Here is a 17,021-nt window from a genome sequence, read left to right as displayed (position 1 = left end):
AAATGCAGTGCCCGCAATTTGAATCAATGTTGCAGCCCTGTGGTGAAATAGTTTTCAGCAATAGGCCTTTTTGTATCCCTGTTCTTCCCATCCTGCTTCTGAGTGTCCTTTTCTTCCACCTCCCTCAGTTTTTGCCTTTGGTTTTCACATTTCCCCTTAATTAAAGAGGGAAGGAGGAATCAGAGGAAAACAGGCCAGGGTGAATTTTTAAACTTTATGCTCCTTGAAGGTGGATTCCACTGTAAGTATGCTGGTGGTGCTTTTCAGTTGTTCTGTAAGAGGTTGCTATGGAGCAGCATACAGCATCCTACTGTTTGTTCTGGCATGTTTAGCATGCTGTCTTGTCTCTGTGAAGACTGGAGATCAGAGGCAAGAACCTCTCCCACCTTCCCCCACAAGCTTTCAGTGGTTGTTAGGCTTTTGTTTAGGTCGCAAACGAAAGCTGTCCTTTTTGCTGTGAATTTTTCAGACATGAATTGGGAAGTTATCCCTCTAGACAAATTTACAAAATAGAGTGCTCTCTTAGGAGATCGTATTTCCTAGCCTCTCCTTACATTTCTTTTTCTTTTAATTTTGCTTTCAGCTCTATGCTATTTCTTTGTACCACTTTGTGCTGTACGGCATCTTTTGTGACATATGTAACGGTCCTTGTTACCTTACCCTCAGATGTCTTCCTTGAAATGTTCTTCTGCCACGTTTTTGTCATTTTCTGAATGTTATTTCTGAACCACTGGTAGTTTCTAGCAGCACTAAGGCTCTATTACAAATACTGTGCAAACGCTGCCTATCAACTAAAATAGTAGTACTACTTTCAAAAGAAAACTCAAGAGTATGGAGCAGAACAGTACAATTAGAGATTTGACTATCCAGTTGTGACGCAGCTGGAGTTGTCTTAGTATTTACGAAGAGTAGCTTGATAGTTATGAAGAGAATTGGGCATGAGTATGACAGACGAGTGTGCTCTTGGGCTTCAGCGCTGTCTGTTGTAAAACCCTTTAGGCATCTGTTCAGTGTTCTCAGGATCCTGCACCAGCTCATTATCTTAAACATACTCACCCCAAGAGCCTCGATGTCACTTAAAATCTATACAGGTTTGTGTAACAATTGGATTACGTAACGCACAGATGCTTTGCACAGATTGCTGATAGAGTTGCCCCGTTGGTGAGGTGGTACATGTACCAAAATGAATGAGTTACCTGTGTTTTGTTCATAATTCTAGAGTGGTGTTTGCTTAGCAGACAGGCGCATCCCGTTGCTCTTTCACATTTGTGCAACATTTTTGTAACTGGGAGATTGGTCTGTTCCCTCACAAGCAGCTAGTGAGGCTCCACCTCAGCTGTAAGTCAAGCCATTTGTCAAGGGACCTCCTAATCTGTCTCTCCTGATGAGCATGGCTGATTAGTTACTGGTTCACCAGGCACACTAGTGCTCCTGGGCCATAGCTGGCTTTGTCTTGAGGACGCCTCCTTATGGCTAGAGAATTGTTTGGTTTTATTCGGTTGTTCACCCAGTGCTCTTAAAGCATTGTTTCTAAAGACAGGATTCTTGCTGTGCTGCCAGCAATGACTCGTAGCAGTGTCATGAGGCAGCATCCAGGACAGAATGATTTTTAGTCCTTGAGCAAATGTAGATGTCTAGTTGAAGGCAGTGATTCTCCATGTACTGAAACAGTCTACTTTGCACTTTTCAGGCTATTTTAAATACCCAAATATTTCAACTTAGTAGTCCTGAAACTTGGTCTTAGTACCAGATGAGATGAAACAGTGTAGATACCAATTTTTTTTCTTCCAAATATGTAACTTTAATAAATACATTGCCCTGTTTAGTGCAGGGAAATGGGCTAGCTGATCTCTAGGGTCAATTCTAACTGAAGTTGTTCTATGATATTTTAAAAATTGAATGTGAATCTCTGCAGAGCATAAATTAAACTCTTAGCAAGTCCCTTTTTCTGTATCTTAATAAATCTGCATTTAGAATATATGCTAAAGCTGTTCTACTGTGTTGTATTTATAGATCACTCTCAACGCTGGGCTTGGTTATATCATCACTTGCTGACCAAGCAGCAGGGAAGGGGAAAAACAAGTTTGTGCCTTACAGAGACTCTGTACTCACTTGGCTTCTCAAGGTAATTAGTATTATCTGTTCACCCTGTTCACAAGGTGTCAGCTTAATAGTTCATTGGATCATTGTAGCATAGCTCTGTATGTGGATTTCTCATCTTTTTTTGAAGAAATGAGCTAAGGAGCTCTCATAGGTATACATTGTTCCAAGTAACATGGACAGCTACGTGTATCTTGTGTTAATTCCATGGTAAGTCCTATTCGGCTGTTTTCAGTTGTAGAGGAATCAAAGCTGATGGAGGCGGCTGGAAAGGTTTATGGGTCATACTGGTTAGTTTACATCCAGAGTACTTTTTGGTGTTTAAATAGTAAGGTTTGTATTATAAATATCTTTGTAAAGACATTGTATAGTCTCGGAACAATTTTTAACACTCAAACTTTATGTGGATGCATTGTACAGGACAACTTGGGAGGAAACAGCCAAACTGCCATGATAGCCACAATTAGTCCAGCAGCAGACAACTATGAAGAAACACTCTCTACTCTGAGATATGCAGACAGAGCCAAAAGGATAGTTAATCATGCTGTGGTCAATGAAGATCCAAATGCTAGGGTCATCAGAGAATTACGTGAAGAAGTTGAAAAACTGAAAGAACAGCTCTCGCAAGCTGAGGTAACATTTTTCATGGTACAGTGTAAACTGAGTTTCCCAAGGAAGTGTCAGACCGTCACTGGAAAACTAGCTTTCTTTGTAAATCTTATAAAATGAGGGAAGGAAGACTCTTATGCCTTTTTTTTTTAATAATTAACCTGGTATCCCAAAATAAATTCAGTGTAATGTTTGCTTATTTGTAATAACTTTTAAACAATGTTGTACTGATGGTGACTGTTGTCAGAATAGACTGCATGTCAAGCAGTAATTAATGCAACCCAGGTAAGAGCTACAGTGCAACTTCATCATGTAGACTTACTAGCAGAATTTTTTTTGCATTGGTGGACTATATAACTTTATGATGTCAAATGGAAAAGTGTGAAAACCATAAATCTGGTATTGGTGGGACATTTCTCTCCTTGACATGTGTGAAAATCTATAAAAAGTTGTCAAAACTGCAACACCGAAACTACCAGCAATTTTCTTTACTACCGTAACAGTTAACGCTGAGATTGCTGCTTATCTTAGAATTATACTTTACTCTCCAATTAGAAGTATCAGGGTAGGATAGTTTACTTGGTGATATGTGGAGAAATCAGGCACTGCACTGTAGGAAAATATTTTTGATCTTTCCAGGCAAGACACAAAATGCTAGTGGAAAAAGAGCAGAAGTGTGTCCAAAGGTAAATTTTTGTGATGTTTAAACCTCACATTCATTTAAGGAATGTGTTCCTTGTATGAACAATTCCTTACAGACTGGCACAGGAAAATCTGCTTTAAAAAAAGGAGACATTCCCTTTTTTCATAAATAAAAATCTGATCTAATCCATCTTTTAAATCAGAAAATGCTACTGTGGCATGTTTTTAATTATGTTGGCAGACTGTGGCTGAACACAGTCAGCAGGAAGGTGTCCAAGTCTTGCTAAATTTTTTTTAAAAGTTTTTCTTTCTTACGCCTTCTGTTAAAATATAGCTATAGGCCAGCCTGTTGAATTTTTACTTTGCACTGGATGTATTCAAGCCCTTTGCTTTTATTTCTTATTGTGAAATGAGAAGCTTGTGTTAACTCCTGAGCTGACTTCCTTCAAAGATAGTCAGCACGGTCAGTCTGAAAGCTTTAATGTAACTCTAGGAACACTTTCGCAACCAAGATAGGATGGAAGGCTAAATGTTGAGATTAATTTGTATTTGAAACTACTGTTGGCAAGAAAGACTTTGCAGTTGAACTTCAGACAGCTAAGGCTTAAAGGTTTTAAATATTCAGATATTTTTATATGGACACTGGAGCTTGAGTGGACAGGCCCAGGAGTTTTCTTGGTTCCATTAGCCTCTGGAGCTATGCTGATCTTCAGCTATTTCAGATCTGGACACATGATAGTTTGATTCTATCCTCTTCCTTTGCAAGTGACCCATTTCTTCATCTTCTGCCATGAAAAACCTGGAGATAGAGTTGTAATCTATATTTGTTGCATTTCATATTATGTTGCTGTGTTCAGTTTCCTTGTGCAAGCAGACGTTGCAATGGGAAGAGTAGCTGAAGCTTTTTGTTAATTTCTATCTTTTAGGCCATGAAGGCACCGGAACTGAAGGAAAAATTGGAAGAATCTGAAAAACTAATAAAAGAGCTAACAGTTACCTGGGAAGAAAAGCTAAGGAAAACAGAAGAAATTGCACAGGTATTTCAGAAATTTTGAATAGGAAAGGCCAGATAGTCGGATAGTGCAAGTTGGCTGAATTCCATGAGCTTTAGTGGACTGTGCTGTCTTCCCCATCAGCTGTTTAGAATTCCTCTGGACTTTTGTCTTTTCTCCTGATTTTTTTTTTTAAAGTTTTAAATTTCATTAGAATAAATGAATTAAAATAAATTTAGCTGTGTCATATGATCATTGACCAAAACCAGCACATTTTAATAATTTGATTTTAAAGCAAAACATCAAAATGTGATTGGGCAGCTCATTTATTTATAAGACTGCAGTTGGATCTTGGACATGTTTCTATTGAAGTGCCTAAGAAAGCAAAGAATTACAAAAGGATCAGAATTTCGTGTGAGATTTGTTGCTTTTACTTTTAGTGACTTCTTAACCAGAGAAGGAGAATGTGTACATGTATTCACTAACATTTGTTCATTATTATTGTACTTCAAGTTTCTGGATTCCAGTGTAATTTTCCATCACTTCCACCATCTGTAGCTTGGAGAATGAGTATTATTGGTTTCCCTTTCTAGTCCTAATGCTCCAGAAGCATGGTCTGGTGCAACACTTTTTGAATTCAAACAAACAAACAGATAAAACCCACCAAAACCAAACCACCCAAACACAAACAATAAGTCCCCAAACAAAACAAACCCTCACCAGCCAAAGAAAAAACCCCAACCCCCAAACTGTAGCAAAGCAAGAGATGTGTAATCAAGTAGATGCTTTAGCTGAAGTAATAATAATACTGCAAAAGAACAAACCTGCACTGTGGTGTGCTATTATCTCTGACTTTGGTTATCTTTGAAGTAATTGAAACTGAGACTGGTTTTTAACTAATATAGAGGTTCAAAGCCACATTGGTGTTACTTACGAGTAGCTCTAACAAATTCAGTACAACTGCTTAGGTAAGTGTGTGCCACTGGGGAAGCAGGTGTGTTAGGATTAGATCTAACTTTTTACTGTTGGTGTGGAAAAATAAATTCTATTAAACACACGGTACTTGACCAATGTCTTAAGTTCTGTTTCTGGCAGCAATATACAGAATGCATGTTCAGTGTGTGCGTCTTCAGCTTTAGTTGCTCTGCTTCCATTTACTTGCCATACTTTTCTCTGTATACTGCAGCAGGCAAGATAAACCTATTTCTGTCCTTGCAGGAAAGGCAAAGACAGCTAGAGAGCATGGGAATTTCCCTTGAGTCTTCAGGTATCAAGGTTGGGGATGACAAGTGTTACCTGGTGAACCTAAATGCAGACCCTGCGCTCAATGAACTCTTGGTTTACTATTTAAAGGTAAGAATGTGAACAGGATGTTTACACAGAATGAAAGGACACTTGTTTGTGGTTTTTAATTTCTGGCTCAATTTGTTATTTAGAGTGTGTTTATATTTTTAAGACTAGTTGCAGCAACATAGGATAGGCTTCCTCCTACTGTTTAGGATTTTGTTCTACCTTTGCAGTTCAGCTTTATTGTTTTCCTAATTGATCTTCTGATGGCCAACAGTGGGAGAAGTGCTCAGTGTGTGCCGGTGTTAAGATAAATTCTAGCTTTTCCAGACATGGTGTGAATAGAATTGTCTTTTGTGCTGAACTTGAAATAAGAGCCTTGTGTTTTCTGGTCAGCTGAGGATTGCCTTAAATATGCAATGAGTTAATCATAAAGAGATGATGTTTAGTGGTAGTCAGTAAGAGTAAACACAGTTTTTAGTGACAGAAAAGCTTGGGGGTGGGGGGAAAGCACTGTTAACTATTTACAGTAATGTATTTTCCTACTGCCACTAGCTTTCATACCATTCTATTTAGTGTAGTCTCATTTCAGAGTGAAATAGTGTCGAATACAAACTAGTAAATTTGACAAGGAGCTCACATTTCTTTACATTAAGATGCGAAAGACTATCCTGTCTAGAGTTACTCTTCTGCTTTAGTGGCTGAGATAGGGCATCTGTATATGAACAGTAGCAAATAAAGCACAGCTTCTTTAGCAGCAGCAAAGTGGCAGAATTTACAATATGACCTGAAATTATGTGGAGATTAGTATGTTTAGTTGAGTTGCTATATAAGCTGTTTTCTGAAGTGCAGCTAGTTTCATGTGCCTTGGTTCACTGTCTGTGTTGTTCTGTTATGTGTGCCTCTATGACGTGGTTGGTTTTCAGCAGTATTTGCATTTATTACTTGTATAATTGCTTTCTGGGAATATTTTATAAATCAGAATTTATGTGTCAACTGGTTTATTTTGCTTTGTCTAAAACAATATGAAGGTAAAGTGCAGAGCAGAAGAACGGTTTGTGTGTGACCTTTACAGTCTTCAAATCTGCTGTGGCACCATTTCTACTCAACAGAAGTGCATAGCAAAGGAGAGCATGTAGATTATACAGTCAGTGCTTTAGCTAATGTTTTCTTAGTTATATAGTGATAGTTTGCTTTTCTCTTAGTAACAGCTTATTTTTCAGGATCACACAAGAGTTGGTGCTGATACCTCTCAGGATATACAGCTCTTTGGTATAGGAATCCAACCAGAACACTGTGAGATTGATATTGCTTTAGATGGAGAAGTTACACTCACACCAAAAGAAAATGCAAGGTAAGGAAGATCAGCAGCACTTTCAATTGAAGTGTTTGCTTTTCTTTACCAGAAGATAATTTGAATGCATTTTTGTCTTACATAGTTAGAAGTATGTTACATTCTGGTCAATGAGTAGCTTCAATATAGGTGACTTAAACAGATACTTAGAAATGAAATTCAACAATAAAGCTGGGATTTCCCCACACGTGACACACTCTCCCACCCACCCACTCTGTGGTGGAACAGACTATGCGTTGTTTGTCTCAGAATAAACTGTTGCAAGAAGGTATTCAGTAGGAGAGAGGGACCACTGCTTGTCTGTGTGTTGGGTGGTTGTGTATTTTGTTTTACTTGCACGTGATCCTCAGTGGTTAAGTAGTAGTGGTTAAGATAGTAGTGTCATCAGAAATTTAGTTACCAGAATTTCATTGAGGGGGGTCAGGGAAGTCTGGTTTTAGAACAAATGCTTACATGTTTGTGTTGACAGACTTGAGAGAGACTGCTGAATTCAGAACACTGTATCTGAAAAGGCTTTTTTCATTTGACTTAAGGTTTTTTCCCCTTTCAAATAAAATGTTCTGCTTTGTGACTCACATACACAAAAGTTCAACAGCTCCGTTTTTCCCATTTTGTGATTGAAACTTTAATGCAAAAAACCTAAATGCAAATATAGCAGTATACCAGATATTCACAAAAATAGACTCTTGTTAATAATAGAGACTCCATTTGTTGAAAGACTGAAACTTGGATCTGAGGGTCTTTTTTTACACTTGAATGCTGAGTCTGTTCACAGTTGTAAAACAGTCTGTTTAACAATGTGTTGATTAAATTCTATCTTGGAGAGCTTTATCAGTAGGATTTGCATGCAACCAAGTTTACAGACTGTTCATAAGAAGCAGGTAGTGACCCAGTTTGCAACATGGGCATTTAAAGAAAATTGTGTAACTAAAAGCAATTGTGTCTGTATGTTTACTAAAGAGTTGTACTAGCAAAAACTGGAGGGGAAAGATGCTTTGTGTTTCATTCTGACAATAGAAATCAGACCAGTAACTTTCCCATTGATTGTTTAATAAGAACATAGCAGATTTGTGCATCATATGGTACAAATCACTGTTTGTAGACAGGAGAGGCAGTAGATCTTGTAGTTACTTTTCAACCTTTTATTTTTAGGATTTCACTGAATTTGTATTTTCTTCTTTCAGATCCTGTGTAAATGGAGCACTGGTATGTTCTGACACTCAGTTATGGCATGGAGATAGAATATTATGGGGAAACAACCACTTTTTTAGGTAATAGTTGGTATTCACATTCCAGCCTCTTTACAGTCAGCCCCTTTTTTTTTTTTCTTCCACTGCTCTGCATAAACATTTTAGAAACTGAATTTCAATTTTTACACAGAATCAATTTACCAAAGAGGAAGAGACGAGATTGGCTGAAAGACCTTGAGAAAGAAAGTTCATTAGGAGAGCATGATCTGGATGCAGCTAGTGAAGCTTCTTCAGAACCAGACTACAACTATGAGTTTGCACAAATGGAAGTTATTATGAAGACACTGAATAGTAATGGTAAGGGTACTGCTGGATAAAAACGCTGTTATGGATCGTCTTCTCAAATCCAACGGGAACTTAATTTCTGGGTAGAACAAGTGGTACACTTGCTCCAGGGGCCTTTGGAGCATTTTCAAAAAAGATAATTTACAGAAACAATGTTAGGCGTATGTATGTGTATGTATATATGTGTGTATATAGAATATATATACATGTGGGTATAAATACCAGACACACACAAATTAGTAGTTGGTTTGTGCCCTGACACACAATTTTATCTGTATATCTGCTGTATTTATTAAATAATGATATTATATATAGAAAACAATATGATGTTTTCATGGCTTCCAGAAGTTCATATATGTAGTTGATATGATATAATAGTATGGTATGCAGAAATGCTGAAAAATTTGGTAAACTACTGAATGCTTTGTACAGGTTTTTTTAATACACAGTTTGAGAAGCAAATACCTTGGGTTTTGGTCACTGATCAAGAAGACACAGTAGATGGTGTTTCATTGCTGTCTTTTCTCCTTTCTTCCTACCTTTGCAGTATTTCCATTTCTTGCCATGATTTACCTGTTGAAATACTGTATTTACATTTTCTTCGTCTCCTCTTCCTCTTTAACGTTCTCTGTTTTGCCATTGAATACAGCATGACTGCTTTGTTTGCTTGATGCTCTAGCAATAGCTTGCAGTTTTTTTACAATTTGATTTTAATAGTTTTACAGGATCAGGTCATTTAAGTTGTTGTGAAATTAATGTTTAATAACAGAAATATTCTCATTATGGTTCACTTACACCAGGAGACGAATTTCAGATGAATCTGCCATCCTGGTGGTCTTCAGTGTTGTCATCCCTCGTGAAGATTCTGTTGCCTGTTTTAAGGCCTCAAACCATCCCATATCTGTGCCAAAACTGGGACAAAGGTTTTGAACTCGATTGGCTCATGCATGAGACTGCTGGAGAAATCTGAAAGCATTAATTCGTGCTTGATCTGCTTGTCACTAACCAGGGATTTGACTAAACTGTAGCAGTCTACAATAACTACAGTGAGTCAGTGTTCTTTGAATGGGGTGGGTCACATTTTTGGTTTTCATGTGTTGGTGTCTAGCTGATGGAAATGATTCTTCACAATATTTCAAGTGGCTTTGCTTTTTAGTTCAGTAGCTGTTTTGGTTGTCATCCAGGCCAATTGTTGTCTTGGTCAGTTGTTTTCCATATCTTTGCTCAAGAACAGCACAGACCTTGCTGTTTCACTAGAGCTCTTTCTTTGCTAATGTGCAACAAGTGTTAGCAGTTACACACATCACACAGCTTAAGAAGTCTCATAACCCAGTTACGCTGCTTTTTGTCTCTTCTGCTCCCTCCCACATAGGTGGCCTTACCTAGGTTGGAGTAGTAAGTGATAATAAAACCCTGACAGAACAAGTGACTGAGATCGTAGGCTGGTCTTTTGATTTGAAGCTAGAAAGTGCTTCCAAGTTCTGTTCTTCTCAACGGGATAGCTAAAATACAGTTTTCTGACGTGCTTCCAGCTTGCTGGGTAAGAAGTAAAGCAGCTTTGTTTCAACACCATTTATTTATTCTTTCTTAAAATGAAAAATAAATATGGGTCAGGAAGAAGAAATAATTACATAACTGAATACAGTTAATTCCATTATTCATATACTCTGGAGGAACCCTAGGGAGGAGTAAGGGGTATTTTTCAAATTTGATTAGATAATTATTTTATAAGCATGTATTGATACAGCCCAAAGCAAGAGGTTTAGGTTTTCCTTTGTTTTGGGGTTTAGGTTTTTTCCCCCATCTACTTCTCTTTGAGAAGAGTAACCCTCTTTAAAGAAATAGTCTAGATTCTCCGGGGCACAAACATATTTGTTTTTATGGTGTGTAACCAGTACAACAGTGTCACATACTGCATCTGTCTTCAAAGAAGCTCTGAGGAAAATGTGTAACTTGGAAAACAGCTGTAAAGAAAACATCCGGATTCTTTCTCCCTTCAGCATGTAAACTTTCTTTGTAAAATTCTGTCAGATCAGCTTTGTACTGCTAATTTGTGTTGCTGGTCAAACAGAGACTGCAGGAAAGAAATTTACTTTATTCTTGTATATGGTGCAGTGGTTAAGTAAACGATGTGATTAGGTTATGCAGCATCTCATTTAAGCAAACATTACAGCTCAGGGTGGGGATTTTGATGAAACGTAGCAAAGCAGCTGTTGTCATAACCTTCTAGCTTGCTTAGAAAAATGCACTTACATGAAATCTTAAGGAATTTATCCAGCATGGTCATTACTGGATTAACAGATTCCACATGTGAATTAGCTGACATTGCAGACAGGTAATAAATGCTGTTCATCCTATGGAGGAAGTACATTCTTATGGTTCAGTGTTAATATTCTAACATTTTGCAGAGGATTAATTGTATATGAATGGTCTTCTCAGGGCCATTGAACTCATCACCTAATATGTAAAGCACTGGGACTTGGGACTTCACATCATATGGAATTCACTGTACATTCAGCAGGCGCTAGGTAGAATCTTCCCTAATTTATTTGACTTTGCATGAGAAATACCAAATTGTGGAATGTGATGTTTAAATCTAACTTAAACACTATTGTAGTTCTTTTGAATTGTGAAAACCTTGAATGTTTACTTTTTCATCTTCAGACTAGGTAGTCCGTTTATTTTGCTTTTTCACTGTGAAAGGCTTAGGTTTTCTGTGTAAACTTTTTCAAAAGTTAAATGGAAGACTTTTCTAAACGTGTAAATTTACCTTTTGCATTTCAGTACATGCGTAACCCATTCGCCCCTCCCCAGTAGTGGATTTTGTTGAAATTGGGAATTTTTAGGCTAAGTTCTTGCATCTTGTTCCAAGTATTTTCCATGGTATAATTTGATCCTCTGATGCCTGTGATCCTATAAATCTGTGTGGCTGAAAAGATGACTCTTATTAAGGAAATCTGCTCCCTGAACTCAAGAGCTGGTCTTTGAGAAGTTTAGGAAAGTCTCATCCTAATGAGTCAGCCTTAGATTCATTTCCTGTGTTTGCAAACACAATAGAGGGCTTAATTTCTTCCATGCCTGTTCTGTCTTCTGTGTAATAGCTGCTTTCTCAACCATTCTTATACATAACTAAAACAATTTTTGGGATTATGCTGTAAAACCTATGAATGTGAAGGTAATGCTGGTATTACCTGGAGAAATTAGGAAAAGGAGGAGCATGATGCAGATCAACATGAATAACTTGGTTTGTAGTCTGGAATATTAGAACTTGGTTCAGACACTTGCTTTTGTAGCACTGCCTGTTTAAAATCTAAAAATAGTTAACTGTCTTTCTGAGAACGTCATGTATTAAGAAGTAATATTTCTGGTTATTTTATGATGCTTTTCTGCTTCACTGTTTTTCTTTTTGGTTGCTATTTATACTGACTGATTTTTAACTCTGTGCTTCATAATTACCATCGTGGTGGTGTTTTATGATGCCATTGTGTGAAGCCAGTGATTTCTTCCATGGATAAGGCTTGGGCCACAGTAGCAACTTGCAGTAGTGTTTTGTTTTCTGCTAAAAAAAAAAAAAAAGATAGGTTTTACATCAATCTTAGTATTTAAAAAAAGGATGCTGAGAGGCAATTACAGACCCACTGTAACAACAGAACCGTGGTGATCCTGTTTGCTGCTCTGGCATTTATAATCGGAAGGATTTGTTTTATGAAGTGACTTGCCTAAATAGTCACGTATGTCAAAGTCGCAGGCGGCGAGTTGGTTTATCTTTAGCAAAATTGGTCTCAGTAGTTTTAGTACTAAGTAATTTGTTACACATTGCTGAATACAGTAATGCTACACTTGTTTGAAGATAGAAGGGATGTATTTTTTGGGAGAGTGTATGTGCATGCTATGGTGACCAGCATACACAACTGCTGATGAAAACCCTCCAGAACCTTTCAGGTGAATCCTCTGTTGCATGTCAGGGGAACCCAAGCTTTGTTGCATGTAGCACTGTAGTACCAGGAACACTTGTGAAATCTTACGTGGGACTGGGCTTTGTAGTGGAAACAAGATAGTTCAATAACTAAATCACACTGACATATTTCAGTGGTGGTTTTTGTTTGTTGGTGGGTTCGGTTTTTTGTTTGTTTGGTTTTTGGTGGTGGTGTTGGGGTTTTTTAGAAGCACACCTCTAGTTGCAAAGTGGGACAGTGTTATTAAATCTAGGTTTATTTTTCTCCCTCCTTTGTGACAGACTAGCATCCTTAAAAGTGACAGCAGCTCTTTTTTCTATATATATTTGCAAAATGGAAGAGGTATCACAAACAATTATTTTAAAGCTGATTTTTTTTCCATTTGAAAATCCTGGCATGTCCTAGAGCTGTGATGTTACTTCCCCTAATATTCCACCACTCCAACTATGGAACTTCCTCCTCTCCCTTCCCCTTCTTATGCACAGAATCAGCAATCTTTTAGGTGGTGTGCTGTCCCTCGGGTATTCGTCTGTACTGGTCCCCTTGCAAACCACTTTTTGCTGTATTTAAGTTTTCAGATGTACATACATGAAGCAGATACATAGTGGTAGTACATAGAAGGAGCTTATTCCATTGAATTGCTCTTTGAGGCACAGTCTGGCATTGGACCTAAAACCAGGAATAGACAGAATAATGCTTCTTTGATTTGAATGCAATTTAGATTTAACTGTAGCTGATTGACACAAGCAGTTGTTGTTTCAGGATAAGAGTATCCAAATGGATAATTGTTCTGGGTTGATACTGAGATGAAATATGGTTTGTAAAGCTAAATGCAGAAGTCCCCTCCAGAATGTACTATGTCTGCTTCAGCGCTGTGAAGCACATTGGTGCAGTGTCAGCCAATTTGTCTCAGTTTTCGTCTGCAGCTCTCCAACTTGTTTCATTCTCTGCCAAAATGGAGAAAGCAAATTGCTTTTTACTTCCGTAAGTTGTTTCCTTCTCTAGTTAACACCATTTTCCCTACTAATTTGTTCCTTCTTCCATCTGAGATTTTCTTTTTGTTCTCTTTTTCCTACTGAGATTTTGGAATGTATTATAACTTCACCGTATACAGTACATGAGGGTCATAACCATTATTCTAGCCTCTTTGCATGCCATATTTTTTTTTCTTAGTTGGATTTATTTATTTAATGCAATATTTATTTAGCATTTTGATTTTGGCGGCAGTGGCCATTTTATGTTTGCAGACTCTGGGATATGTTGATTGCTGTTAACAGATAAACAATGAGTGTTCTGTAATGCTAAACCAGTATTTTCTCACTTTTCTGGGTTTTTTATGTATCCCCCCTTTATTTTCCTTTTAGACCCAGTACAAAATGTGGTCCAGATCTTGGAGAAACAGTACTTGGAAGAGAAGCGGAGTGCTCTTGAGGAGCAGCGGCTGATGTATGAACGTGAGTTAGAGTTGCTGCGGCAGCAGCTCTCTCCAGAAAGGCAGCATCAGCATGGCAGTGACAGGCTCTCCTACACTGCTCAGACTGCACAGCAGAAAGTAAATCTCTGGACAGAAGAGAGGTGAGAATACTGGAGTTAAAACAAAGGAATTAGTAAGAACTACAAACCGTGAAAGATGGGGCTTGAACCATGATTTGCAGGGAGAGTTAAAAAAAGCGGACTAGGAAGATGCGAGCAGAGTTTTGCATCTTGACAATGAGAGAAGCTTGCTCTTGCTATCATTGGAGAGAGAAGAATGAAGAGAAGTTCTAGGGGCAGCAACTGAGATGATTGAAGGAGTGCAAAATAAGAAATGTGCTAGTTGGAATCATTGCTAATTCAGAACTACTTTGAGCACAGCAAGGACATCGAGAAAGCGTTGATAACCCACTTCATAGCAAAGATGAGAACTGGGCTTACTGGCAAGGGAACCAATACCTCTAAAAATATTCAACAGAAGGGAAAATGAAGGAGCAATTAATTTCTTGCCTGTCTTTGAGAGTTGAGAAGAAAAAACCTAATTGATCAACTTAAAATTAACTAACCACCATAACCATGTCATGACATTAAAAATGAGACTGGAGTGATATCAAGGCCAAGTGTCTGCCAGCCTTCTCTTCTCAGTAGTTGTTAGCTGCTTCTTAGGAGAAGCTGTGCTTTAGCAAGCCACTGGATTTCATGGGTGCATGCTTTATCCTGTGTAACTGTTGAACTACTTGAAGACTGTACTTCTCATTGTAACAAAGCGGAGAAGGCATGCTCTTTGCAGTGATCACAAGGAGTCTGATAAGAAGGTTTTGGTGGCACTGCCATTGAATAAGCAGTCCTCTGGAAGAACTAATTTTCATTTTCCTGTCCTCTAGAAGATCCTCTTAGGTATACTTTTATTTATTTATAGTTCTAGAAGAGGTTTGGGCTTCTGAAAAAAAGGAAAAAAAAATCTTAAATAAGAAAACACTTTGGAGGATTTCTGTTGCAAAAGCAGGGCAGCATAGTGCTGAGAGTGAGTTTACCAGCCAACTGGCTAGAGTGCAAAAAATGCAAGAAAAAATGGGAAGACTGTATGTGAAGAATATGTGTAAGAGCCAAATGTCTGGATTGCATGAAATTTGATTAGTGCAGTTGTAGATGTTGCTCTGTTGGTATTGCAAATGAAGCTGAGCTCTACCGGATCAGCCAGCAAAATGAATTTGATGGGTATCAGATGTAGGCGTGTGGTTGTATCTGCCAGATCAGCTACAATGCACAGAGTTTATTCTGGCTTTATGCTGACTGTTGAAGGACAGATAATTCCTGATCTGGTGTGAAATTAACCCATTGTAACTGAACAAATTTAATTTGTCAGGGTGAGGGGAAGGTGGTGGTGTACTGGAACAGAGGTTTAGATCAGGATATTCTGTATGTGGTATTAGGAATTCCAGAGACTGATGACGACACCTCCTGAGTGTCAAGTGTTAAGTTTTCCTAGTGTTTGGGTTAAACAATTGTTTGTGGATTTCATGTTGAGTGGATATTTACTTTGGTTAATATCCTAATGGAGCTTATCGTATGTTTTGTGTAGTAAGAATTAAGAAATCTCATCTGAAACGTGCAGTTTTTTTTACTTAAGTTTCTGGAAGGCGGCTGGCACAGCTGTATACAGGACTGTAATAAGAACTACCCATAATGGTTGAGTTACTCCTAAGTCCTCCTTGTTGTCTTAAACCATTCTGCAGAATCTAGCTAAGAAAAGACTGATGTGGGAGCCTCTCCAAAAAGCTCACCAGATGCTGGTTTCCTGGATCAAGGAAGGGACTGGCTGTAGCTGAATCCCATGGTTCTTACAGTACTTACAGATCAAACCTGCCGTCTGTTCCCCAAGCTATGCAGCCGTCTTGCAGTGGTTGCAAGTGTAATGCACTCTCAGTATTATTTAGTGAATAATTCTTGACTCTGCCTTCATTTTCTGTGTGAATCCAAAATTATAGCTGTCTTTGGAATGTGTCGCTCTCATGGTCTGGAATTGCTCATTTAATCTTCATGGCCTGGATAATAGAAGTGAGAGGGAGAGGGAACGGAATTTTCCATATAATGCCTCAGGCAGATATGGAGGAAATGGACTAAAAATCCACTGATAGTAGCAGCTACTTAAGATCCAACAAAACACACCACTATTGCAAACAGGCCAGATGTGGAAGAAAGACAAAGCTGCATGTTTTAGCATGTTGAAGGCACTAAAATTCAGGGCTGCTTGTGAACACTGATGGTGTCTTACCACCTTGGTATGATATCAGGGAACCAGCAGAGTGCAATTTGAATTACACAGGCTGTTCTTTGAGATATTTTGAAAAAAGATAGCCACTCAAGAAGATTCTCTTGGGGATTGAAATGCGTGTTAACAGTTGTTTGTGGTTTGTGCTATAAAGGCATGCAAGAGATGTAAGCTTATCTGAATAAAGGCAAATAGACAAATTTTACCTGTGTTCAGGGCAAGACCTATGAATTTGCGTGTTCCTCTTACGCTTGTCCATAGTGTAATGTGTTTTGTAGGAATGAGAAGTTTATGTGTGCAACTTGTACTGTGTTTCAATAAGATTTTGCATAGAAAAACTAAAACTAAAAAAAAAAAATAAAAAAAAAATGCAGGGGAGTGCTGGTCACTGAAATATCTGAAGTTTGATCATGAGTTTCCTGAAGATGATGAGACGCAGTAAGTGCTGTTGGGTTTATAAAGAAAGGCAGAAAGGGGGACTTTGCATTTGCTCAGAGGATAATCGTGATACTTTTAAAAGGCACATTAAAGATGAGAGTCACAGGTGAGAGTGTATCTTAGTATCACAGGTGGAGGTATCATATGTGTCATAGCAAGTTTGTCAGGTGTTACGTCAGAACAGATTTGCTCAGACCGGCCTTAGAAATTTTTTTGGAATTTCTCCAGAGACTGTTAACTGTATGGAGTGCACAAGCTTTAACCTGTGCTTATTCATCTATTACTTAAAAGGTACTTCAGGTATATAGGACTTAAGGTTTTTAATTTTTTTTTTTTATGTGTACACTTGAGATATCTTAAATA

At 38.1% G+C, this 17,021-nt stretch overlaps 1 protein-coding gene across 1 annotated transcript in view; it reads left to right on the top strand.

Moving 5' to 3' along the window:
* The window catches only part of LOC104509758 (kinesin-like protein KIF13A), a gene marked incomplete at both ends in the record, with an annotated part of 60,854 nt that overhangs the window by 25,287 nt on the left and 18,546 nt on the right, over positions 1–17,021 (top strand). The window contains 8 exon segments of the mRNA XM_010151798.1: positions 2,014–2,125; positions 2,521–2,733; positions 4,278–4,388; positions 5,562–5,696; positions 6,854–6,984; positions 8,169–8,255; positions 8,365–8,531; positions 13,840–14,050. Of these exon segments, the coding sequence (XP_010150100.1) occupies positions 2,014–2,125; positions 2,521–2,733; positions 4,278–4,388; positions 5,562–5,696; positions 6,854–6,984; positions 8,169–8,255; positions 8,365–8,531; positions 13,840–14,050 (1,167 nt within the window).

The sequence above is a fragment of the Eurypyga helias genome, unplaced genomic scaffold (assembly GCF_000690775.1).
Source record: "Eurypyga helias isolate BGI_N326 unplaced genomic scaffold, ASM69077v1 scaffold10595, whole genome shotgun sequence".
Taxonomy (NCBI): domain Eukaryota; kingdom Metazoa; phylum Chordata; class Aves; order Eurypygiformes; family Eurypygidae; genus Eurypyga; species Eurypyga helias.
The sequence above is the reverse complement of the archived record's forward strand: the minus strand, read 5'-3'. Positions and strand labels throughout refer to the sequence as shown.